The sequence below is a fragment of the Rhyacophila brunnea genome, unplaced genomic scaffold (assembly GCF_057557595.1).
Source record: "Rhyacophila brunnea isolate RB1 unplaced genomic scaffold, BYU_Rbru_1.0 scaffold_17, whole genome shotgun sequence".
Classification (NCBI taxonomy): Eukaryota; Metazoa; Arthropoda; class Insecta; order Trichoptera; family Rhyacophilidae; genus Rhyacophila; species Rhyacophila brunnea.
This window is the reverse complement of record NW_028232827.1, coordinates 124,729-151,573: the sequence shown is the minus strand read 5'-3', so window position 1 is coordinate 151,573 and position 26,845 is coordinate 124,729. Positions and strand designations below refer to the sequence as shown.

The 26,845-nt window shown below is 36.9% G+C and overlaps 1 protein-coding gene across 1 annotated transcript; it reads right to left on the bottom strand.

Annotated features, from left to right (window-relative positions):
• On the bottom strand, positions 1–26,845 carry Cdk12 (Cyclin-dependent kinase 12). Its single transcript, XM_085944349.1, has 15 exons — positions 26,560–26,845; positions 25,546–26,032; positions 16,347–16,667; positions 14,880–15,043; positions 14,182–14,317; positions 13,585–13,728; positions 13,254–13,362; positions 11,340–11,714; positions 10,618–10,876; positions 5,076–5,281; positions 3,793–4,020; positions 3,249–3,445; positions 2,254–2,458; positions 678–946; positions 1–289 (listed from the first exon to the last, which is right to left on the bottom strand). Exons 2-15 carry the CDS (start codon positions 25,962–25,964, stop codon positions 130–132), a joined length of 3,192 nt encoding a protein of 1,063 aa, XP_085800475.1. The 5' UTR covers positions 25,965–26,032; positions 26,560–26,845; the 3' UTR covers positions 1–129.

Here is a 26,845-nt window from a genome sequence, read left to right as displayed (position 1 = left end):
TGCTACTGTGTGAGAGAATCTGTCGACTGTTATCCACGAGTTAAGGTGAAAACGATGCGGTGGCAGCTAAGGAGTGTAGGTCCAACGCGTGTCGTAGGGGGGCTCCGGCAGGTGGAGCCAGAGCGCGTGCTAGGCGTCGCCGTCGCCGTGGGGCGGCTGCGCCTGACCTCGCCCCGCCTGACCCCCCGCTCCTCCCCCGGCCGCCTCCTGGTCGCGCAACTGCCTCCGCCGCTGCTTACTCCACAGCTCGTGGCAGTCCTGCCACGTAGGCAGCTCCGGCCCTGCCATTCTGCAATTTGAAAACATACTTCAGCCGGGCGCATTCGGATCTGGTACAATCACAAGTAAGCAGCATGAGTCAGGGTATCGCGATACCTATTTAGTGAAAGGTCTATCGATTTTGTATGGACATTCAACTAAAATCGAAATTCAGAAAAAAAATTAATTACAATTTAAATCATTTTCATTGTTTCTGTTTTGAATACAATTACTTAAAGTTAAATCAGAAGTAAATTATTATGTACTATCCTTATATAGTATCGACCCATAAAATGTAGTAGCTTAATCAATAAAGCTTACGATGATAAGATTAGGAAGAAGAAGCATAAGTTTTTTGTCTAGTATTTTATATAAATGCAAATATTATTATATTGGGTACGAGGAGAAGATGCACTGACTGTTCGGGCACGATGTTCTTGAGCCACACGCTTTTGAGTGCGTCCTCGGCAGTGATGCGCCTCTCGGGGTCGAGCTCCAGCATCTTGTCGAGTAAGTCGAGCGCGGGGGCCGGCATGAATGAGAAGTCCTCCCGGATCCGCCTTCGGTGGAACTTCTTAGGCTTCAGGGTGTGCCAAAGTGGCAGCTTGATGACCGAGGGCCAGACGGCGGGGGCAGGGGTTCCGCACACCTTCGATATCATGTCCAGTTGCAGCATTTCCACGCTCGCCTGATAAAACAGTTTTTCGATCACATATCACTCACATCCTCAAACAGATAAAAAAAATGTTATACAAATAACTTAGTCTAGCATTTACAGTCCATTTATATATAGTATTTAATACTGTAGTGATTCCCTAGTAGGTTCCACGAGAATTCGCAAAAACTTTCCCAAAAAAGGTGGTAAAAGACTAAAAGTAAAGTTTGGCAAAAAAAATATTTCAGTCAATTTCAGAGACTATTTTATATTTCAATTCCTTGATAACGATAGAAAAAATTATGTTTTCCATATTTGCAGCACTGGTTGGATGTATTGTTTAATAAAAATGATGGCCTGCCGTTGACATTTTACTTTAGTTACATTAAAGCGCGCGCACTCGCCAGACTAGGTACTATGGCGACAATAATTGCAGATAGTCGCAACAATTATTGTTGTGTCTTCGTGTTCAATACTGTCTAGTATAGTAATCTCACACTTATGAAACACGTTATAAGGACATAGCACACATTTGCTACTCGCACTTTGTGCAGTGAGACGCGCCATCTGGGCAGACTCTAAGAAAATCTGGCGTATGTTGCATGGTGGGTATAATTAGGTTGTATAAAAAACTTCTTGTTGTCTTGTGTACTAATGCAAGGTGTCCATATCTCAGTACGGCCCTGGCAAATAACTCTTAGAACATAATCACTTGCAACAAACATTATAAAAAGTCTTAGCAACTCTTGTCTTTCAGCTTAACTTTCATAAAATGAGGCGTATACAAAAAGCGATAAGTCCACAATTCGATATTTGCGGGAAACAACATTTTTATGTTTCAAGCTTCAATTATTTGTTTTAACGTGAGATTATTTTTTCCGTTGTATTCTATGTCAAAATTAGAACCAAATGGCAATTTGTTTCAGCCGATAAACTCTTGAATGTAATAAATAAAGGCAAAATAAAATTGGACTACTACTTGAACCTCACTTTTTAATTTATCCTGCATAAGGCACATATTTCCTTGGCACTGTCATGAGTTTACCGGATGCTACAGCATGGGAGACACCATTTCCAATATTGAACGTTCCATTATTGGCTTTAAATAATATGAAACACGGACTTGGCGCTTTTTGTAATAAATCGAGACATAAAATATTTTTTTCGTAGGGCTTTGTCGCGTTTTGGAATTTATAGATCAATACATATTGTGTAAAATTATACAAAGAATACGTGCGTATTTTTTTTGCGATTATGACCAAATGTGGACTTATCGCTTTTTGGAATTAGACGCCTCATATATATTTTTCTTCAACAAAAACATAGAATATGAGAAATACCTGAAAGAGGGGGTGCTTGAGGAATAGTTCTCCGAGGATGCAGCCGCAACTCCAGACGTCAATGGCGGGGCCGTAGCGCTCCTCCCCCAGCAGTAGCTCTGGTGGACGGTACCACAGAGTGATCACCTTATTAGTGTATGGCCGCTGACGGTCCTCTGCGTTATACAGCCGCGCCAACCCAAAGTCAGCCAGTTTCACCTCGCCCCTAAACCACACATCTGTTGCATATCATTTCTTCCTACATTTACACAAAATGGACAGAAACTCAGGTAGATGGTAGGGTCTTTCCTAAATGCTATTACATTCAAGATTCATATTATATACCTTGATGTGATGTGAGAGCATATAGCTGAAATAGTTATACGTATTTATTGAACTGAAAAAACCTGCATATTTTATACAACAAAAGAATTTAAATACTAATGTTACATCATATGAAAACCTCCAAATAATTAAGAAAAGGGAATATATACAGGGGGTCCTCGTTTTCCGAGGGTAATTGGGACTGAAAAAATACCTCTTAGCAAATTCGCTTAAAACGGAGACCAAAAATACTTAGTAAATGGGTTTAATTGGGACAGGTGTAGAAAAGAAAAAGACATATGAGCACGACAGAAATGGCGTAGAAGTGTGGGATTGAAAGTGACAGTTGATGACTGTGAGCTATTGTGTTTGTGTTTTTATGTGTTTTCATAGTTTTTTTGCATTTCCCTGCAAATTCGTAACTGTGGGGACTCAGATAACGATTACTTGGATAATGAGGACCCCCTGTACTATAAAATGGTAAGCTAAAATCTGTAACATTTTTCTCTTAGGTTTTTGTGTTAAATTTTTATATCGCATTTTTACAATGAGTTTTCGTCTACTGTATGTATATATATCCTTGAAATTTGGTACACAAGTGCAAATGCAGTGACAATGCATTTTATGAGAATAGTAAAAACAGTTAATTCTTTCACAAACGCCTCAATTATAATGAAAAAGAAGTGCCTCACTTGTTATTCATGAGGATGTTACTGCATTTAATGTCCCGGTGGAGGAAGTTCTTTTTGTGGCAGTAGTTGAGACCGTCGAGCAGCTGTCTCATGATGCTGGCGTTGTGCGCCTCATTGAAGTCGACAAACTTGGACTCTAGCAGCCCCATTAGATCGTGGTCCATGTACTCAAACACCAGGTAGAATGAGCCTTTGTCCTGCACCAAACAATTCATACTATATTATGTATTACTCAATTTCAACCGTGACCTAGTATATGACCAAATCTCTCCTTCGTGATTAAATTTATTTTGGGCAAAACAATCACCAATAAATATCCTTAAAATTGCTTGGATTGATAGACAAGACAAATATTTCTGATGTCCCCACCTCATTGTCCAAGATAAGATCAATGGTATACGTAGCAGAAAAAGATGCAGTATTTCATGGCCGTCCGTGACAAGTGGAGCTCCACTAAACTGTTCCAGATAGCACACGATGAAGTAAAGATCGGATGGCAGCCGACCTCTGAGAGGGAATGAACAAGAGGTAAGTGAAATTTTACCTTCCGGAAATCAAGGGCATCCTGTTTGTCAGTGACGATCTCCCTTAGGTTGACGATATTCTTGTGATTGAGCTGGCGAAGGATCTTGATCTCGCGCACGGCCGTGATGGGGAAGCCCTCCTTCTCGTGCTCCAGCCGCACCTTCTTCAGCGCCACCAGCTGCCCCGCCCGCCGGTCCCGCGCCTTGTACACCTGCCCGTATGTGCCTTCCCCAATCTGCGTTATCATCTGCAAACAATACCAATACAAATAATGCACGACTGTGAATTGTAAACATCTTCTGTCGTCAATTTGCATGAGCGATTTGAAATGTTTTTAATTTTTTACGCTAGTACACAAATTGGCGATCGAAATATAAAGTAGTCAAATGCATTAGGTATATAATACCGTTTCTAATGTTAATGTTATGGTTGCTTTTATCACAATTTTCTGGGCTTCTACATACCTATTTAAAATTGTAACTGAAGCATGCATGTCTTACTTCACCTTTTGTTTTAGTCGTAAACCGGATTATATATTATTATTATCTAGTCATTATTTTATAACCAGTTGGAACTAAAGGCAAAAACACACAGCGATACAAATCGACATAGTCTGCGATGCACAATACAGGTTGATTCTAAATGGATCCAACTGGAATCAAGCTAGAACCACCACGGTTTGGGTCAATTTGCAGTGTCGTGTGTCTTTGACCCAATGACATTAATATGGACGAATCATCTGGAATAGAAAATGACACTCACTTTATCGTCAGGTCTGCCGAATGGCATAATCTGTTCTAACGCCATTACAATAAAGGTGATATTGCTATAAATTCCTGATGCGTTTTGTTGGGTCTGCCGAATGGTTCGGTTCGAACGGGTTCGCTCAAATGAACATTGACATTAGAAACACTGCTCTAACGCCATTACAATAAATGTCATATTGCTATAAATTCCCTATGCGTGATATCGCATAATGGAAATTGCGTGATGTCTACCTATACATGCGAATTTACTTGCAAGCTACTGTATTGAGTGCGTCGTCCATTAATAATATCATTGCTTTGACCTAATCGGAATTCTCCGCAACACATAATCGTTCCAGAATAATACAATAATTAATGCATTAATTGGAAGTGAATAGAGAACCACAGAAGACTGAATAAATGAATTAGTATATAATAAAAAAAAACTTACTATTCACTGTTAGAGTGTCAACCCATGTCAAGTGTATAGAAAAGCTCGCTAAATGATGAAAAAGACTCTTACAAATTGTTCCCTATACAGAGAGAGGAAATATACCTCAAAGACATCAACGCAACGTTCTCCCCAGTCCTTCCCGAGAGAAGCAGATGAGTTCCTTGTGGCCCGTTTTTTGAGAATGCGTGGTCGCTTGAGACGGCACTTGCGGGCAGGGGGGAGGGTGGAGGTGTTGGCGGACACTGCTCCCCCAGGGGGCGTACAAACAGAATCTTCATCCCCGCTTGGCTCATCGCACCCCGGAATCACTGCAACACCAATATATAATAAGTAGCATCAAGAACTATGAATAATTGTTTTAACTTTTGTGAAAAATAGTTTAATGCAGAGGTTTGGAGCGGACCCTTTTTTGAGTTGCTCCGTTCCGGCACCTAATACTTGCTCCAGCTCCGCTCCAGGTAAAAAGTTGTAATAGGTATATATACACAAATGTTAAAAAAATAAGTAGTTTTGAAATAAGGTTTATTATTCGTCCTTTTCATTATTAATTCTATTAACCCTTCTACTCCCAAGCGTTTTTTGCCAAAAAATCATTGATTTAGTTTTTTTTGAATAAATAATTTTACACGTTTTAAAAATTTGAAACTTTTTTTGTGTGTTCTCAATGGTGTATGATGTATGATATGTATAAAGCAATAATAAGTAATAATATTGATAGTTTACATCAATAAAATAAAAGAAAAAAATAATGTATCAATATTTATTTAGAAATGAACGGATAAAACTATGTTTGAACTACGAAACAAGTGTGACGACATTTTTTTATTTATAATTGATATATCAAATTGTATAGTATAATCTATTCTTATCTAGTTAGAGAAAAAAAAATAAACATATTATTATTTCTCTATGAAATAGAATTTTTATAAAGTAATCAAAAAAAATCGTATAGTGTCAAGGTATTCAAGAATAATTATTCAATTCACGAAATCGCACGAGAATTCGATACAGTATTGAGGACCAACTGATATGGGAATGAAGTAATTTCAAAAAATAAGTTTCAAAGCACTAAAACTATTATAATAATATTTATTCATGTATTTTTTCACCATTCTACCAACAGAACAGAATGCATTCATTGTTCATTCAGTCAGAGTTCATTAAAATTACAAAATTCATAATTATGTGATATATGAATCATAAAACAACTAAAAGAAACCTCAGAACTTAAAATGTGTCATAAAAATAATGTTTTATTATTTTTATGACCCTCTTTGGCTTCGCATTTGACAACAAGAGCAATTATGACTTGTGAGTTATTAGTAGACACCGAATAATTTATGGAACCTATGTTTTTCAGAAAAATAAGTTGTACGATGTAGTAGGTACAATTAAATATGAAATAAATGATATTGATAATATGTGCAAGAGACTTTATCGATACTTAATTATATAGAAACGCTGCTATTAGTAGATACACTATACTATTTAGAGAAATTAATGAAGCGCTTACGTATAGAGTGGAAGAATTCGTTGTTAATAGTAATATCTATAATATTTAATAATATTCCACTTTTTATATACCTATTATTGAAATCAAAGTTTAAAATTTCTACTAAACTACTTTATTTTCACTATCAAATAACAAATCACATTTGCTCCCATAATGAGAAGGACCTGACAGCTAGTGTATTATTAAAATCGTACCAAATCTGAATGATTTCGTATATTATGTTGATACTACGAAAATATATAATATGAAAACATATTATTATATTATATGGATTTATGGATAGGTAAAATGGGGAATATTGGACCTACGTGGTTAATGAAACCCTTTAGAAAAAGTTTCGTACGAAAGATACTTCAAATCGTACTTTTGTGTTTCAAGCAAGTGGTTGGACATATTGAGATATTCAATTTTAATATATAGGTACTGATGTTGTAATGTTTTTTTTTGACATTTTTATAGGCCATTTTCAAACACTTTATATTCATCATGCAAAATATGTAAGTACATGCGTTTTCTGTTAATTGCTACTCCCTAATACTATAAATTATATATCATAGTATTATTTCAATGAAATATATAAACCCGATATAATTATTTATTTCGGAAGTTATCAAAATGATACAATCATAATTAGTCGACATTGATACATTGTGTATATATAGTACCTAATACCATTGATAATAAATTATTTTATCAAGAAAATATTAGATATAAATAGGTATAACACAGTTGCAGTGCCTACCATTAATTTGCCTTAACAAGTTGACCTTGGTTCTAATAGTTCATTGCTTTATCCAATCTGGGAGTTGACACATGAAACTATAATTTGATGTTATAGTAATATGGTAGAAAAAACAAAAAAAACTTAACCTGCGCGTTTGTTAACTGATCTACGTATTTTCTTAAAATCCGAGATCACTTCAGTTTTGACGATTATGGATTATAGCTTAAAATTGTTTATTTGTTTTTATTTAGTGAGTAGATATATTTCGTGATATTTCACATTAGCTGGTTCCATTGTTTACGGGAAATGACGATTTAACGGGCTTACCTATTGAATGTATTAATAGCATGTAATATATTCATTACGGGTTTTCACAAACACTTCAGATAATCAAAATTTGTTTTTTACTTGATCCTTTACTAATAGGTAAGAAGGTTTTAACAATCTTTTATTATGTCAATGTGCATTTACGATCGGTGAGTGCGCATAGTGCATGAAGAAGCCAGAAGGCATAAGCCGGGTCGTAAATAATGACTAATAGAATACCTAGTACAAAACATAAATCAATTAGAATTTATTGATTAATATTTTTGCCACTCGTACCCGTTAGATATAGGGACCATTATACCACTTTCCTCTAGAATATAAGGTACTTTTAAACACTTTGTACATTTTGCATTTTTGTTTATTGTTATTAAATCTTAGTTGATATTATTCTTTTGACTTATTAACTTAAAAATAACAACAATGGATGAAATATAATATTCCTAAATATTATAATATGTCACATATATAATATTGTGTAAGTATATAATATATAATTATCAAGCCTCGATAGCGAAGGCTGCGTGAATAGCAAATGCACTTACGACCTATGTAAACCTGCCGTTCATATTGTTTTAAAAGCACATTGCATTGTTATTTTTTTAAGATTATCCTTTGCTTTGTAATTTTATTCTTGTAAATCCACGGTATTATAGATGGTTGCACTATTATATCTAAAATGTAAACATAAATTTATATACAATATTGGTATATACTACAGCTGATGATGATACATACTATCGTATGGAAAATAATTCATTTTTAAGTTGTGGACTTCTTGTACGTATCATGCGACGAAAGCAATAAAATCGTCTTCAAGTTTTTGTCATTGGTCGGGAACCTTTTTTGATACATACACCTACGGCAGGTGAATTTTAAACACAGCAAATTTTTCACAGTTTTGAAGTTACGCTATTTCTTAATGTATATAAATCAGTCATTTAATAAATAAGGACAAATATCACCAACAAGTTAGTTCAAGTAAACAATCGACTCCCACGTCCTCTATACTTAATTGACTTTTTATGCAATAATATGTACCTACCTATATTTTGTACTGTTTGTACAATTGAAAATGTCCATTAGGATAAAATCGGTTGAATATCAACATTATGGAATAAATGTGGAAAAAGTACGAAAGTACATATTATAAAGTGTTTTAATGAAATATGTATCTAGGTACCAGTCGTTTTATGTGATGAATAGTTCTTTACACTTTATAATATGTAAGTATTTAAATCAAATACATAATATAATCATATATCAGATAATTACTTTTTAATAACAACATTTAAATATAATGCTAATTATGTCGAATGGCCACCTAATCGGCGCGCCTTTAGCGTACAATGTATTAAATGGGACGGCGGGACTTTTTTTAACGTTACACACCTACAAACTTACCTGTAGAATGGCCAAAAATGGAACTACGAACTACCATAGGACGCCATTTTGAAAATTTCATTCGAATGTCAGATTTTGTCCAGTTACGAGTCTTGATTGGGTAGTTTTCGACAATGGCTCCATTTTTTTTGTAGTACTTATTTCACTTTTAATCAATAAATTAGGACCGGTTTCGTCCGCCTCAGAGGGACATTTTCAACTGAATCTTCCCTTGTTCAGTTGAAAATGTCCCTCTGATGCGAACGAAACCGGTCCTAATTTATTGATTAAAAGTGGAATAAGTACTACAAAAAAATGCGTTTTATTAAATTAAACAACAATAAATATTAACGTAATACAATGACTAAGTGAAAATCTGAAGCAATATTATATTGCAAAACCTTTAGAAGAATGCAATTACGGCTTACGCAATACATAATATTATAATAGTAGGTTCAAACGAATATTTTCAGGGATGTCTCGCATCTACAGATGTACGCCACTGGTATTTTGAAGATGAAATTTATTACGATCGATTTGATGAAATTCTTCAATGTCAATAGTTTATAATCAAATAGACCAGTTTGGGCAGAGCATCCTCAAAATACTTAAATATCTAAAGAAATAAACAAGTAGGTATGTGACTTTTTTATCGATATGTAGGTACGGTATTGTTGCTTGGTAATACTAATAGGTATTAATATGATACATTTAGAACATAAAACGGGTCAGCGGACAAAATCTTCCAATATTTGTATTTATATTAGTGGTAGGTACGCAAAAGCTATTCGATATTTAATTATGAAAAAACATATTCTACACGCATTTTATAAAAATGGTTTACCATTACTTACCTGCAATAAAACAAACCATCAATTTTGTAATGCGACCTTTTTAATTGCATTTTGCGAATTTGAATTCGTTTGTCGTGGCCGCAAGTCGCGTTATAATATTAGCAAGACGATTATTTTAATTACAATAATTACCATCGCACCTGAGCTGCCAGAAAAAACAACTGACAAATTGTAGAAATCCATACTAAGAATCATTTGGGCAAAAGTCTCCTTAGGATATTGGATTCGTCCACCATTTTAATGTGTTTTTTTATGGGTTGACGGTTAAAAACTTTAAAGATCCGGCCTTTAGTTATTAGGGTATGCCACAATAATAATCAAGTGTGACACTAAAAAAACTATTAGTCACACCTAACACATACCGAATATAGTGTTTTGTCTACATGAGAAGAAATATGACGGGAAAAAAATTGGAATAAATCGTAAATTTGGATCCAAACTATCGGCCGATGGATCGGCCCAGATGGAGTTTTCGCATAGGTATGGTGGGCCAAAATATCGGCCAAATGGGAGTAAAAGAGTTAAGCAAAGTGAGAAGTGAGGTTATTTATCACTCGACAGTGTTGCCGTATTTCAAATAATTCCAGTGTTACTTGTTCCTGCTCCTAACTCCGCTCCAACGCTCTGGTTTAATGAACAAATGTTGTGTCAACACCTTTCTATCAACACTGTGTCATCAACAACATCAATATATTAAGTTACATATGTTTTGTGAATATCAACAAAAGTCATACAAAAATTGTGTGCGCAAGGCTGCAATGGGTTGTAATGGATGGGGACAAAACATTAATGATCAATTTAATAGGGAAGTGCAATATTAGTAAAGAATCAGTAATGTGTTCTTACCAGGAGGCATGGGAAGAGTCATGATGCCGGACTTCTTAGGCGGCAGGGGTGCTTTGGCTTTGGCGGGTGTCCGGCGGTGAGGCGGAGAGGGGCTGGCACTGAGGGGACTGGCCCCAGGCAGGGAGAGGGAATCGCCACCCGGAGGCATGGGCAAGGAGGTGAGAGCACGTCCCCCACCACCGCCTTGTGCTGCGTTGCCGCTCTTGGCCGCCACTGCCGTCCGGCTACGGTATACGCCTTCTACTACGCTCCCGCCGACCTGAAACCAATCGCAATTATTTTTATTTTTATTTTAATCACAGTTCAGATGGTTAACTACTTACTGTAACAATTAACCGCCTCAATACATAAATATGATAAACTACCCTCGATAGCAGCCTTGTGTATATAATAGATGCAATGGAACCATTGAAACCATAACATGGGGTTATATGAAATATAGGGTTCGGTGCTTTCAAAATAATTATGAAATGAGAGTTCCGGTATTGGTTCAAAAAGATTATGGATTCGGTTACAACCTCTGCTACAGAGTGAAGGTTTCAGTTAAAAGATTTTTTACTCGGAATGGTTGTTGGTAATCCATAAACACATTAGGTTCTTGCATTTTTGCCAGATGTGGGAATCGAACCTTGATCTGGACATTTGCACTACCCTATCATCGGGTCGAACAGTATAGTACAAATAGTATAGTTATGAATGATAAGATCTCGAATAAAAATTACCTTTACGATGGGCGGGATGGGTGTGCCTCCGAGTTGCGTCTCCGAGCCGGGGGTGAAGGAGATGTGAGAGGAAGTGCCCTCTGCGTACGGCGTCCCATTCGTCTCCTTCATGAAAGAGGAATCCGTTCGATCCATGGCGAACTTGATGGAGTCAAAATCAGGCGGGGGCTCCAAGGGCATGGGGTTTGAGAAGGCATCTCCCGCACCCGCTTGCAGCGGCATAGGGATGTCTACAATATCGGGGTGCGACACACCATTCTCTGAAGACATTCCGTTGCCTTCATTCGGTTGGTCGTCGGCATCCATATCCATGTCCATCTGGCCTGGATGCTTTTGTTCTTCTTCTGATTTTTTCTCCAGGATTTCTTTCAGTTTCTAATTGTGGGCAAAACATATAAACAATACAATAAGACTTTTGAAGTGTACAGTTGCTAACAGTAAGACTACATACAATGGAAAATCATTGAATAGAAAATAAAGAATAACTGAAAAGTGCAATGGCACATATTGTGGAAGTATCTAGTGTGTTGATACCGGCCTTTCTCCGTCGAGGAGAATGGTGAAGGCCGTTTCACTAGCAGGCCAGAAGTGGGGTGGAATTGAGAGAAACGCACGTTGAGGTTGTTACTGGCAGTTTATTATATCGCATTTGCAGTTAGTTAGTTGCAGGGCATAGGCGGTTTTTGCTGGCGGTTAGCTTGATGTTTGCTTGGCGCCGACGCTTGGCTGGTTGTTGCTCGAGACTTGAAGATGCTGACTTGGCTTCGCGTCCGAGGCGAGCAGAGACGATGCTGGCTGTCCGGCGGCCAATCGAAGAGAGAATCGGGGCTTGCGGCTTGGCTGGAGAATCTGGAGATGCTTGATGCTTCTCGTTCGGTGTCCGATATAAGTGAGAGCTTTTCGCGCCCATCCAAATCCAACTGACAGATTCGCGGCGTCCTGTTTGTCGTGTCGGTCGCGAACCTCCCTGTTTTACCGACGGCGCTGTTTCGAGTGGCCGTTTTTGGTAGACCGCGTCTGTGTTTTGGCGGGAGCGTAGACGAATTCGAATTTCTAGGAGACGGGCTCCGCTCGGCCGAGGGTTGCGATAACCGCGAAGAGTGGACGTAAGCTGTGGTGTAATGGGAAAGTTGATGGTTCGGTCCGCCCTTTGAGGTAGTCTCCTGTGGGAGACTTCCATCTGGTATCAGTGTATTATTACTAAATCTAAACCACTTATTAAAAAAGACTCAAATGTTTACGTTCATGTCTAAAGGATGGAAAAACATCTTTTCAACTTTATGTAAATACAGTTAATTACTATCAAAGAGTCAATGGTTAACAATTATTTATCTCGTGTCAGTTTGAAACTAACATTTTGTACAGCAGCACCATCGAGTGTCAAAAACTTTAAATACCTGAGGGCGCACATCACGGGAGATAACTTCACTTTGCAAAGACATCTCGCTATCCGAATGGGAAGAGCTAGAGCAAAACATTCAATTCAAAGCAAATGTCTAGGACACATGACTGTAGTCAATTAAAATCAAATGGCACCCATTTAACTTTTGCATTCTGATCATGTTGCTTTACATTACTGAGTGATGGCACCTTACGAAGGTTCAGACCGACCATACAAAGCTCCGAGAATAGATGCTTGCGCTGGATACGGATGGCATAACTTTAGGTGCAGTGAGATATGACTCCAAAGTTTCAATCTGGCCTGCCTGTTCTTCAAGCCAGCCAGATTCCAGCGTCCTTGTAGAAAGCTAAATACCATGCATAAGGTGTATTCAACAGCACTACGGAATGCTGGCATGACCTGGGAAATGCGGGATTCTTGGAGGCGCTAAATGGTGTTCATATGCTCTTAACAGAGTTTGGAATAATCAATGAAATGTGGATCTGAATGTATGTACATAAATGCAAGTTCACCTTTGCCCTTTTGTGTTTGTCCTTGACGAGTTCAGCAAAGAGGCTGGTATCGCTAATCTTTTCCCGCAGGTCTATCTTCCTGTGAGAGGACGACGAGCTTCCTGACGTTCTGAAACAACCATGAAAAGACCATTAGTTCATTCCAGCAACACGGTAGAATATCGTAGATAATCGAGGTTCTACTGTATTTATTTTCCCATACTTTAATTCATTATGTTATCATTTTTTCAAGCTCAGGTAAGGCGTTTTCTACTAGTATATTGTGAAATATGAATTATTACGTGTAGTTCTCTTTGCTGTAAATTGTTGTAACAAAAGATGTAAATCTAACCTGTTGGGTTGGTGCGGGGGCGGAGAGGGTGTTCTGTATCGGGGGCGGTGACGAGGCGGGCTGGCGGGCGACGACCGGCGATGCGACCGACATCTCGGTGGTGGAGATCGCCTTCTCTTCAGCCCTCCGCTGCGACTCCTTGATCTTAAACAAGTTATCATTTAAACGTCCACTTTGTACATTTCAAAAAAACATATAAACCATTTCTAATCAAAGTATGCATGTAGATATCGCTCACTTAATCTGACCTAAGAACAGATGGGATTATTTTCGTAATCAAAATGTAGACACGACCGTCTTTAACCGACTAAACATTAACAGACAAGATGTCTTCAAAGGACCAGACGTGATTTTGTCAAATTGAATGTAGGCAGAAATATTTGGCGTATCTTACAAGTAATGCAGTGTATCTTTTATTTGAAGGTATTTCTCAACCTCCTGTATGAAAAAACCCGTCCGCCATTATTAGATTGTGTGTTCGACATACAGAAATGGCAATCAGAGATAATTCCCAACAGAAAGCGAGAAGTGTGCCACATTGTAACCAATTTAATTGCTGTCACAAACCATTTTTTCAGGTCAGCATAATAACATTACCTCCTGATTGGCTGTCGGAGCCTCTCCCTGTCTCGGTTGGATCGGTGCCGTCGATGCTCCCTCTCCCTCTCGTTGCGGTGTTCTCTCTCTCGGTCACCGCGTCTCCTTCTAGGGCTACCGGTCTGCATCGGGGAATCTAAAAAATTACACTTGCATATTACAATTCAGTATACATTAACAGAGGGAGAAGTAGTCTATCGAACTACCAAACAAAAGAACTTACAAAACTTATACACATATCCATGTCAAAATTACTAATAGTCTACAATTGACATAAAACCACATTACAATATACAATGGATTCTCAATGTATCTTTGGGACATTTGCAATATGTGAGATGCATGAAATGTCAAATTGAAGTCTAATTTAATTATGCATTATCCAATCCAATCCAATCCAATCAAGTAAATATAAGTTTTGAAGACATATTTTAATGCCTGCACTGCACATAGAATGATGTATCATGTATGTAATTAACTAATTGGGAAAATCTTAAAATATTGTGAAACGTCATAGTAGAAGTGTGCAGCTCTTTTCAAACGAGCCCGCAATGATAGTTGTAGGTAGCTTATGTAACAGGTCCGATTTCATCCACGAAGAAGGTTTTCATGAAAGATAGAAATAATCTGCTACATGCACACAACTCAGATTGTAGTATGACGCACTACATTACTGTCGAAATAGAAGAGAGTCTCACCCGATATGACCATTGGGGAGGCATCCCTGTAATATTCTCGGGGGGTGTGACCGGATTCTTGGCGACCTGTGTATACCACCTCGGGGTCGGAATCGATGGCCACCGTTTCATAATGAGTCGGCGGAAGCTGCGGGGTATGAGGGGAGGCTGGAGTCTGCCGCCGTCTACAATGATACACCTTGATTATAGATATATGTACCAACATAAATCGTCCGCTTTTTACTTTAGGAATAACGAGGAGATAATAGAGCGAACCGATCAGCCTCTCATCACACTGAGACGTCGGACCTGGCTCAGTCATATGCTATGGGATTCAAATATCGATTGCCACGAACTGTTCAGCATGATTCGGTTTCGTTCACAACCGGTCAGACAAAAAATTGTGAACCTTTTCATGTTGATTTTTGTAAAACCAACATCTGTTTATTCTTTAATACCAAGGATTCATTCTCTTACTAATACTTATTCTATCGACATGTTCAATAGCATTCAGGCACTCAACTAATGGTCTTTTATGGTACTTTTTTTTTTATTTAAAATTTTACGACAAATTGTATTTGGTTATTGTTGCATCAATTCGAGGGCTTAGTGTCAAACAACACTATCTACAAAAGTGCAACTTTACAGGAGAGCCAAAAATCGTTATTTTAGATTCTTGTTACTCAACAAGGGAAATGTTTATTTAAAACCTAATGTTAATATTTTATAATTTATTGTGTATTGTACATTTATCTTGCTTATGATGATGTTAAAATTTATAGGGATAGCTTTTAAAAAATATGAAAACAAGGGTTACTTATGTAGTTAGCGTTAAACTTTACTGACGATTTAATAAGAAATTAGAAAAAATTGACATAACGTTGTTTGACTATCATGTAGCCGTAAATGTAAAATAACGTTATCTCAAAAAAAAAAAAAAAACACTTTTTGTAGATAACGTTGTCTGACTTTAAGCACTCGAATTGTACTTACCTGATTGTAATATTTATTATTATTATTCTGTGTTTTACTGTTGTATTTTATATATTTTGTTTTATAGATGCATGCGCCATTTAAGCCGCGTTGACACGGTCCAAGTAGCTTGGATAGGAATAATTAGTATGAAGATGTCTCATCCAAGTGACAGCTTCATACTATTTATTCCTATCCAAGTGCACTCGTATGTGACATCTTCATACTAATTATTCCTATCCAAGCTACTTGGACCGCGTCCTACTCATCCAAGTTAACTTGGATAGGAATAAATAGTATGGAGCTGTCACTTGGATAGGAGTAAATAGTATGAAGCTGTCACTTGGATGAGACATCTTCATACTAATTATTCCTATCCAAGTCTACTTGGATCGTACTTGGACCGTGTCAACGCGGCTTTATAAATAAATAAATGACATCAATATTGTAATGGATTACACTATTATACCAATGCAATCCTTAACTGGGTAAGATCAGTGAAAACACAATACAAACCTGGGCGAATTCAAGGGGGGCGTTCTGACGGGCGAGTAGCTATTGTGGCTGATGTCGCTAGCATTGGTGAGCCTCCGGAGAGGCGCCGGCGCGTCACTGATCCGAGGCGGGGTGGATGAAGACACCGGTGAGCAGGATCCGTTACGGTCGTGGTGAATCGGCGGCGGGGAGAGGGGCTTTTCCCATTCTAGGGTGGGAGGTCGGAGATGAGGGTGGGTCAGGCGATGATAATCGGTCGGGGGAGTGGCGGGAGAAGCAGGATTGGAAGCAACCATGTCGATTTCATCCGCAGACACGCTATCCAGACTTGCGGTCCGGGACCTGCAACAAAATCACAATAATCGTTAATATAAGAATTCCCTCCCATGGGAAAGTATGTAGGGAAAGATTGTGTCATTCAGCAAGGAATGCCTAGTCTATTATTTGTTGCGAAGGGTAGAGGTAGGCTGTTAAGATCTGACATAGATAATGCACACTTAACTTTGTCAGACATACATATTTGTTTTCATTGAACTAAGACTACAAATTGCAGAAAGCGTTGATTAGTTTTTAAAATTCAATTGAATACTGCGTAAACCAAGCCATAATGGACAGTCACATCTCAAAAGCCACAAGTCTCCGAGACATCTCCTGATTTAGCATCCATTCATCCATGCCATGGAAAACAATAAATTGTGAGAACATAACAATGAAGTCTCAGACCTTGTTAAAGGATATTGGAGTTAATGGCCTCACCAAACCACACCAGCCCCGCACCGCACTTGGTCCTAATCGGTCATATCACGAGACCTTACACTTATATATTATAAGGATATGAAGTATCATTTTTTTTATGACTAGGAATGTCTCAGGAGCACTTACCAAAGATTTAGGTCGCTATGCACTCAAAGTGGACTTTGACTGAATTTACATTACTTTTAAGAGTGCCCATGAGAGAGAGGAGCACATTAGCTGGCCATACATACACAGCGAGTTTCACTTCCAGGTGGGGCATACCACGGGCAATAACTATTCACACCACAGATCAGTTCATACTACCTCATTAAACCCTTTCGTACTGATGTGTCCATATATGTAAAGTTTGTGCCAAGCATTAGAAACCATGATGGTTGGGTTCGCGGAGATAGCACACGGAGGTAGTGTTTAAATTGGTTTTAAGTATGGTACCTATACATGAATGATATTGATACACGAATAATATTCCTTTGTTACTTATTATGATATAATAGTTATTTTTTTATTAGAAAAAAAATTGATATAAAATACACACCAATGACTTTTGCGTGTTGTATTTATTTACCGAGTGTAGATATTTTTTTTTCCGACCATGTCCGATCCTAATAAGATCATATTATGGGCCTCCACAGGGTGGAGGTTTGTATTAACACATTTTGAGCGGGAAGGGTATTTCTACCCACGCGCCGTACCGGTGCTTGTCGGCGGGACGGGTAGAAATACCTTTTACGCCGGCTCCACTTGAAGTGCGGGAAAGGTATTTCTACCCGATTATTGCATAAGAATATTTTATGTCAACGGCTTGAAAATGTTTTTAAACTACACACACATCTACAAAAAAAATAATATACCGCCGTTTCATTTACTTACACACATACTCTTGCGCAGCCCATATGAGAGCTTGTGCGTAATAAAGAAATTTGTTTAGAGTCAATAAATCGGCGAACTATATTTCTGTAGACGATAAGAATGCTAAAACTATATCTGTCTTCTTTTCACAATTGTTGATTTTTTGATGGGTGAGCAGGAAGACAACATTTTGTGAAATATCGATGTATTTTTTAAACATGGTTTGTTCGCTGTACTGTGAATGCGATTATTTGAATATTTTTATGATGTGTGATAAATACATATGTCTCTTTTTCAACTATAATAATATCCTTTGTGAGCGAGTGAAGAGACGACAATTCGTGATCGACAGAATGCATTCTTCGCACTTGTTGTAATATTGTGCGGTAAGATAACGCTGGTATGTGAGCGGAGCAATAAATTATTACATGAGTGGAAACCAATGTTATTTAGATGTCTGTAATCTACTACGATCTATATTGAATATCAGTATTGAATTTTTAGTTTTGAAATAAGGCGCTATAGAACGGGTATGTATTTACAAGTGAAATATATCTAAGTAATCGATATTTTATTTAATCTTTCAAAAATGGCTTCAGACAATTATGAAAGCGATGATGAAATATTCGACGATAATTTGTCTGCCTATTCTGGCGAAGATTTACCTGAATTAGGCAGCGACAGTGATAGCGACAGCGATAGTGACTACACATTTAGAAACCGCTGTGTGTTATAGAATATAATAAATATATGAAAGGAGTTCACCGTGAGAATCAGTATCTCTCATACTACCCGATCATACGAAGAACAAAAAAATGGACAGAGAGAGTTGTCATGTATTTGTTAAATTGTTCATTTTTTAATTCTTTTAAAGTTTATAAGGTATTAAATCCGACCATAAGACTAACTGACAAACAGTTTTTGCGTAGTATAAGCAAATTTTGGATAGCCGACCATATCGTCGAAACCGACGCAATTTTGGAAGAAGCGGGGCCATCTACATCACTATTACCGAGAAGAGTGGTTAAAAGTGATCATCCTGGGAGGTTATCACTCGATATGAAGAAGCATCGAATGATAAAAATTGTTACCGGTGGTAAAAAAAAAATACCCTCAAAGACAGTGTCGAGTGTGTTCGGTGCACAAAAAGAAAAGTTTGACTAGTTATATGTGTATATTTTGTGACGTCCCCCTACACAGGGGTTAGTGTTTTCATAAGTATCATACTTTATCCAAATGTTAGAATAATAATTTTTGTGCGTGAATTTCTTTATAGTGGAATGGAATATTTTTTACGAAACCTTCCTGTAAATATGTGATTAGCACCATGTACTTATGTTATTTTAAACAATTTGTTCTAAAAAGAAACACAGCACTGGGGAGCAATATATGGTGAGTGTAAATTCGAAATTTCATTAAAAAATAACCGATAGTTTGGAAGATAGAGCGATTTTTGTAAAATTCGATTTTATTTCAATTTCCGCTGGTTTTCGCCCGCTGCGTGTACCTGCGCCTTTGTACGGAAGCCCGCGCAAAATGTGTTAACAGATTTTGTTTTTACGAGAAATGGATGTCAGCCACTTGCTCAACCTATTAGGTCCATACTCTGACTCATACATAAATTGAAAAACAGTATGTGTACTTACCAGACCCAGGATTCGAACCTGGGACCCACAACATTATAGACCGAAGCTTAAGCCGCGCGGCCATCGTAGTATAAATATATTATGTAAGATATATTATTACGTAGATACTTTTATTTTGAATCAATTATTCCTTTTATAAAATAAATATTATTTATCTGTACCCGACATAATAGGTTAATATTTATATATAGATTTTATAGACAATTTTTAAACATGTCATGGAAAATTATATTTACATCATTATATGGATACTTAACTATGTTATATTAAATATATTATACATAAATTTTAATTAATTTATTATTTATTTTCATTAGATAATATATTAATTTATCACTAACTCGAGTTATTACTTATTTGGTACAAAGTCTATATTTTAATATTAGCTTAACGGCCCACGTGCTCGTCGTAGGTCAAAATTGAGTTTTTATCGTATTTTCAAACCATGATCCTGGACACTCCTTAAGCGTTGTAGATAATCTATTTATATAATTTTGAAGCCTTATTATCCTTTATAGTTATTTTAAACATTTGATGACTGCATAAAGAATTTTTTTTACATAAAATAGTATTCTTTTAAACCTCTCGCTCTAATGTTTTAGAATATAGTCATATTTCAGTACATGACTGTGCAGTGGTGTTAAGATTTTTTACATTTATTAATTTTTAAACGCATTTATAAAACCATTAGTATAATTTATTACGAGATAATTTTTGTAAAATATTCACGATAAAAAATTATATTGATAATCTCTGTGATCCCAAATTTGACAAAAATTAGGCATTTTATTATTCAAAAAATCGGCAAGATTAACACATTTGAAGATGATTCTAAAGATACTTATTATAAGCTATGTCTTTGACCATTCAAGTGTGATAAACATCTTATGAATAATGATTGCTTTATAATAATTATTGACCTAAGAATAAGGTAGTGTTTTTTTGAAATACGCCATTTCTTTTGTCATTCCCCAGTGGTTAAGCTACAACATACGGCCGTAGCCATAAATTGACAAACTATAATTGAAGTAGGGAGTAAAATGATATTGACACGCGTGTTTGAACATGTACCGTTTAAAAAAAAATTAAAAAAAAATCGGTTAGGTACATGTTCAAACACGCGCGTTAACATAATTTTACTCCCTACTTTAATTATAGTTTGTCAATTTATGGCTACGGCCGTATGTTGTAGCTTAACCACTGGGGAATGCCAAAAGAAATGGCGTATTTCAAAAAAACACTACCTTGTTCTTAGGTCAATAATTATTATAAAGCAATCATTATTCATAAGATGTTTATCACACTTGAATGGTCAAAGACATAGCTTATAATAAGTATCTTTAGAATCATCTTCAAATGTGTTAATCTTGCCGATTTTTTGAATAATAAAATGCCTAATTCTTGTCAAGTTTGGGATCACAGAGATTATCAATATAATTTTTTATCGTGAATATTTTACAAAAATTATCTCGTAATAAATTATACTAATGGTTTTATAAATGCGTTTAAAAATTAATAAATGTAAAAAATCTTAACACCACTGCACAGTTATGTACCGAAATATGACTATATTCTAAAACATTAGAGCGAGAGGTTTAAAAGAATACTATTTTATGTAAAAAAAATTCTTTATGCAGTCATCAAATGTTTAAAATAACTATAAAGGATAATAAGGCTTCAAAATTATATAAATAGATTATCTACAACGTTTAAGGAGTGTCCAGGATCATGGTTTGAAAATACAATAAAAACTCAATCTTGACCTTCGACGAGCATGTCCCCCCTTAATATTTATAATGTTCTAATTTTAAACACATTTGCATAATATAATATTATGTTAACATAAATAATTATAACCTTGTTTTTACCCTCGTAATAAATAATAAATAAAATATATTTGCAATCTCAGCGTAGATATTATATATAAAAAAATCAATTTGTATAATACAGAAATATTTCAATTTTATAACATGTAAGTCGCGCCACAAGAACTCCTACTTTACGACACCCACATCCAACGTCACCTGAAATCCAATGTCACCCGAAAACTGAACAACAGTTTTAGAAAAATATGGTAGTGGGGGGTCGCTCCTGGCGGTCGAACTGTAGGCCAATACTGCTCGTCTATGAGCAAAGCAGATTTATATCTGTATGACCACCATTACCTGTTGACGTGCAGGCTCAACCTGCAGCTCAAATTTGCCATGTATGGCCAGCAATTGGGGGAAAATCACGGATTAACCCATTGGCGTCTGACTTTCCGAAACACAAATTGGTCATTCAATCCAAGTTTATTTTTGTATATAAAACAGTAAAATGACTTCCAATAATCAAATATCAATAACTCAAAATATATAACTTGAAATCAATTGATTTTTGGAACATATATAAAAAAAGGATGGCCTATTATAATTTCAGAGTTATAAAAATAGTGAAGTAGTGATAGAGATAGGGAGGTTCAAAGTTCAATAAATAAGAACTTTTGTTGATTTTTTTTTCAAACTTCCCACAATGTTTTAAAGTGTTTATTAAAATTATTACTTGGTTGAAAACTTCACTAATCATTGATTTGTAGAGTATAGGAAGCTGTTTTAAAACATATTAGATCAACAATTTAAACAATAGATGTCACATAGTCACAAAAAAATTCACAAATATATTCAGTACGAATTCACGCAGCGCCACTTTCTCATGGTGATGCATTTAAAAAATCTATAATATATTTATTTGGTAAGAAACTTTGCTAACCAAAGTTTTATTTGGTGCAGAAATCTTCTTCTTAAACTTATTTAATTCATTATCGATAGATGCCTATGGACGTCTCAAAAAATTAACGAAAATGTGCCTTCTCAGGAGTGTGAATTTCTCGTGCTTGGTACAAAAGACAAAAAAATGCCGCACGTGAAATCCTCGTGCTTGGTCGGCTATGGGTTGAAGAAGTAACAAAAACTCTACAAAACTGCCTATAGTTCGAAGTGAAGAGTTCTTCACACTGGCATTATGACACCGCAAATTTTCTATATGCCGAAGAGTTGATTGAACTGACTTGAGCAGCTCTTCTTTTTCTGTACACATTTCAGAACATTCCCAGAGGATGTGGTTTACAACCTATACTTCTTCACTACTTGGACATGTTAAACGAGTAACGAGACCAAACTCATAGAGCCTGCCAGCGAAGCCACGGCTTCCAGTCAAGAATTGACAACTTGTTGAATTAATACGACTGCATTAGAGAATAATACCATTATTTAAATGCATCAAAAGACCAAGTCATGCAAGAAGCATTCTTCTTCATTAAGAAAAAAAACATTTAGGTCACCGGATAGTGTTATAATAGGACCGATTGTTAGCTGTGCACTCAACCCTTTATGTCCTCGCTCTGGATTAATCTAGCATTGAAAACCATGTGCTTTTTGCCAGATGCGGAAATCGAACCTACACCATTCCATTAAATTATATTAAGGCGATACATCAGTGAAACGGCAAATAATTTTCAACTATAGGCGCGACGAAATTTTGGACTCGCTGCCATTCGGAGAGAGAACGTCAAGCTGGGAACACGTCAATTTGTTTCGTGATGGCGACGGGGGTATTAATTCTTAAATCGTGTAAAGATGACTAAAAACGTTACCCATTTTCTTAAAAAACAAAATATGTCAATGAATATATTATTATTGTTACTAATAGAACAATAAACAGAGCATTAAATGGACGCATGTTGGATTTGTATGACAAATTATATTTCGTTTGGCATGCGTCATTTGCACCCGCGACCCGCAATCCGGCATCGCCTAGCCACGATCTTTTTAGACCGTGCCTCAACTGAGATATAGCCTTAATAAACAGTACATATTATTGATTATTTGATAAGTTATCATTTCTTGTGAGTAAAGGGAGTCTCAAGTCATATTATTCGTGACATTTATGTCCTCTTTACTTTACAGTACACTATCATGAAAAAAAAATTAATAGTTGTTATTCAATGTTATTATTTTATTAATTGCCACTTAATGATAATAATGCTGATAAACATTGTTATATTATGATGACTCATTGTCCATTCTTTGTCACAAAATGCGGTGTTATTTTTAAACACAGTTGCTACTCTTTCAAATTTTCCATTGGCAAAAATAGATTTATGCCTTCCCCAAATATGGGATATATCGTCCGACAAGAAGATCTACGCAATAACCGGAAGTCGCTAGTGCGGTTAAAAGTAGGAGGAGCTTGTTAGTTCACAGTTTTAACACGTGGACAACTCATCGCTAACCGGAAGGCGCTTCAATCAAAGTGCGGTTAAAAATGGGAGGAGCTTGTTAGTTCACAGTTTTAACACGTAGCCAAGAAGATCTTGTTAGACAGAACATTTTTATGTTCATTTAAGAATACTATAAATTGAATACATACTAATTAGGATTGCATCACTATTTACATAATCAAAAACATTATGAGCCAATTACGAAAATCTTCAGGAGACATCTGCGATATCTAAAATGTGACAAAATTTTATGACAATAGGGGAGAACTCATACGCATATTTGACTTGTATTAATAATAAGACAACTATTCGTCGATTTAGAAATTTTCACACCAATTAATGTGTCGTAATATTTTTAATAGAATGAGGCAAAAAGACCGATTTTTAATTAATTCACACAATCAAGGCGTGACTTCTGTTTGTAGTCCGAATGTCTGAATGTATTGACGGCACTACTCCGAGAACTGTTTACATTCGTACATCAAATAATTTTCACAGAAAGCATTGTTACCATTTTTTTATATACCGACTATAGTACAAAAATGTAAAAACCAGTAAACAACATTTTGCATTTTGAATCCTTCAAAATTAAAGTATTTTTGGCTTATTTCACGTAAAATTATGCTATAATTTACCATTATACATTTTTCACGGATTCAGTTGGCAACACTGATGTGATGTTGAACAGAAATCCAATTCTAGTGGAACTACAGACGCTAGCACTTTCATCACGAAAAACGGCCATCTTAATACTGGTTTGAGGCAGGCAAATGCGAACACTACACATGCCTTGAGATGTGTTCCTCAAGCAAACGAAAAATGCATGAATGTAGACATAGCTACAGATGTCCACATTTTAATCTATTAAGACGTCAATGATAACTGAGACTAGTAAAAAAATCTATTGGAATACATTTTACATTGTTGACTCTTAGAACCGGGCCACACCGGGCGACTCTGGTCTCGAGACCAGTCGCCTAGACCAGACCGATGTATGCAGTTTGCGCTGCCACACTGGGCGATCAGTCGCGGGCAGCCACGCCGCGGAGAGAACGTATTTTTTGCATAACTTGCGTGTACATTCATTATCAGCCATGGCGTTCGATACGGATATTATGTTCATTATATAGATACAAAACCGACCTTCAATATGGGACTCTTCATCAAGTGCATATTCAAATCGCGATGTAAAAATGAAGAGTTGGGAGGAAAGATGAAAGAGGAGGAAAGGGAAGAAAGGGAAGAAAGGAAAGAAAGAGAAATTCTAAGAATCTTTTATGCTGCAAATACAGCACGAGTGCAACCACTTCGACGTCTACCTTGAGAGTGAGCGGATTATTGGCTGCCTCCCGGTTGCCACGCCGTGGAGAGAACTTATTTTTTGCATACTTGCGTGTACATTCATTATTTAATGGCTGCCTCTCTGGTCGCTTGCAAGTCGCCCGAGTAAATTACCAGAGACCAGAGTCGCCCGGTGTGGCCTGGCTCTTAGATAGGTACATTGATTTATTTGCAACTATACGAGAACCGAAAATGAAGACATGAGGTATGAGGAGGGCACATAAGTTAAATCAACTTAAAACCTACGGTTTATCAGTAAATTTAATTATTTCTCTAGGAAAAGAAACGTTAAACTGTCTTTTATCAATTTAAAAAGAAAAAATCAACCTTCAAACATAGAATTAGTAAGTGAAGTGGAAAAAAAATATACCTGCGTTTAGATTTCTTCTTGTGCTTGCTTTTTTTGTCTCGCTTCTTCTTTTCTTTCTTTGCTTTCTTGATGTGTAACTCTGTGTGGTATTCGTGGAGGTCGATCAGAGCCGGTGATTCGAGGGCGGGCCTCCGTTTACGCTGCGACACATCCGACGAAATGGAATCTCCGTGCCGCCTGCTCAACGCCTTCCGCCCGGCATAGGTTCCCGTGGTGCTTCCCTCGCTCTGGATCTCGCCCGCTTCCGGGGCGGAGAGAGCCTCAGAGCTGACATCCGAATACTCTACCAGCGGTTTGATTCGATGCGGCGACGAGGATCTCTGTGACCCGTCCAGATTATTCCGGTCGCGTTTCCTGTGCGCCTTTTTCCATTTGTGACTCGCGTGCTGCCTCCGCTTCTTTTCTTTGGCGCGCTCCATCTCGCAATGAGTATTCGGTTAGGTACCTGTCGTCACTTTTTCTCGCCCTTTTCACATTGTTGCTACACCTGTAATAAAACACGGACACACCGAATCAAAAGGAAAAACTCTTGAAAAATTAGCATCAGTTCGGACCTGTCAATTTGAGTCGCCTTTTCCCACGATGATGGGCGGATCCCCGATTTGTTTTGATCAAATAATAACATTGCGTCCAAAACATATATAATGGCTTGCGAACAAGACGTAGGGATCTATACCTCGTAAGTATTTCTTTCAAAATGTATCATGTTGAATCGTCAGGTGAACGAAATCGTATTTTGGTCAAAGTCCAAGTCAGATTTTAAAGGATTACGCGTCAGATTGGCGGATGCAAACTCTTCGTAGTCGACATGCGAGGCAGTCATTATAATATTGAATAATATCACTTCCAACCGTGTTCAATTGATCGATACGACAAAATTGTTATCTTCAACAAAAACATCCGAGATACCGTCTGCAAAATAATCGAATCGTCGCCGACTCGTCGATTTAATAGCAAAAAAATAGACCAACGGACGTTGTTTACTGCACTAAATAAACAAAAAATAACACTCACCTGAAATCTTGACGTAAAATATAAAACCAACGTGACGCAGGCCAAAATAATTGATCAAATTTTAGCCTATCGGAGCGCCTTATATCGGTCGCCAAATCTATTTACTACAGGCTCTCATAGCCTTAATTCTTATATATTATGATCATTCGACTTGTTGGAATATATTTATCAGATTAATAAGCATTGATGATTCAATTAGAGTGAGATATTTTTAGATTAAATTTGATCTTTCGTTTTTAGTTGTCATTTTAGTCAGCCATTTGCTTTTCGATTTTCATTAATGCGC

Coding starts and splice junctions, on each gene's coding strand:
- Cdk12 (XM_085944349.1), bottom strand. CDS start 25,964: ATGGAGCGCGCCAAAGAAAAGAAGCGGAGGCAGCACGCGAGTCACAAA. Junction 10,877..11,339: donor CCATCCCGCCCATCGTAAAG/GTAATTTTTATT, acceptor GATTGGTTTCAG/GTCGGCGGGAGCGTAGTAGA. Junction 4,021..5,075: donor GTTGCGTTGATGTCTTTGAG/GTATATTTCCTC, acceptor TATTGTTTGCAG/ATGATAACGCAGATTGGGGA.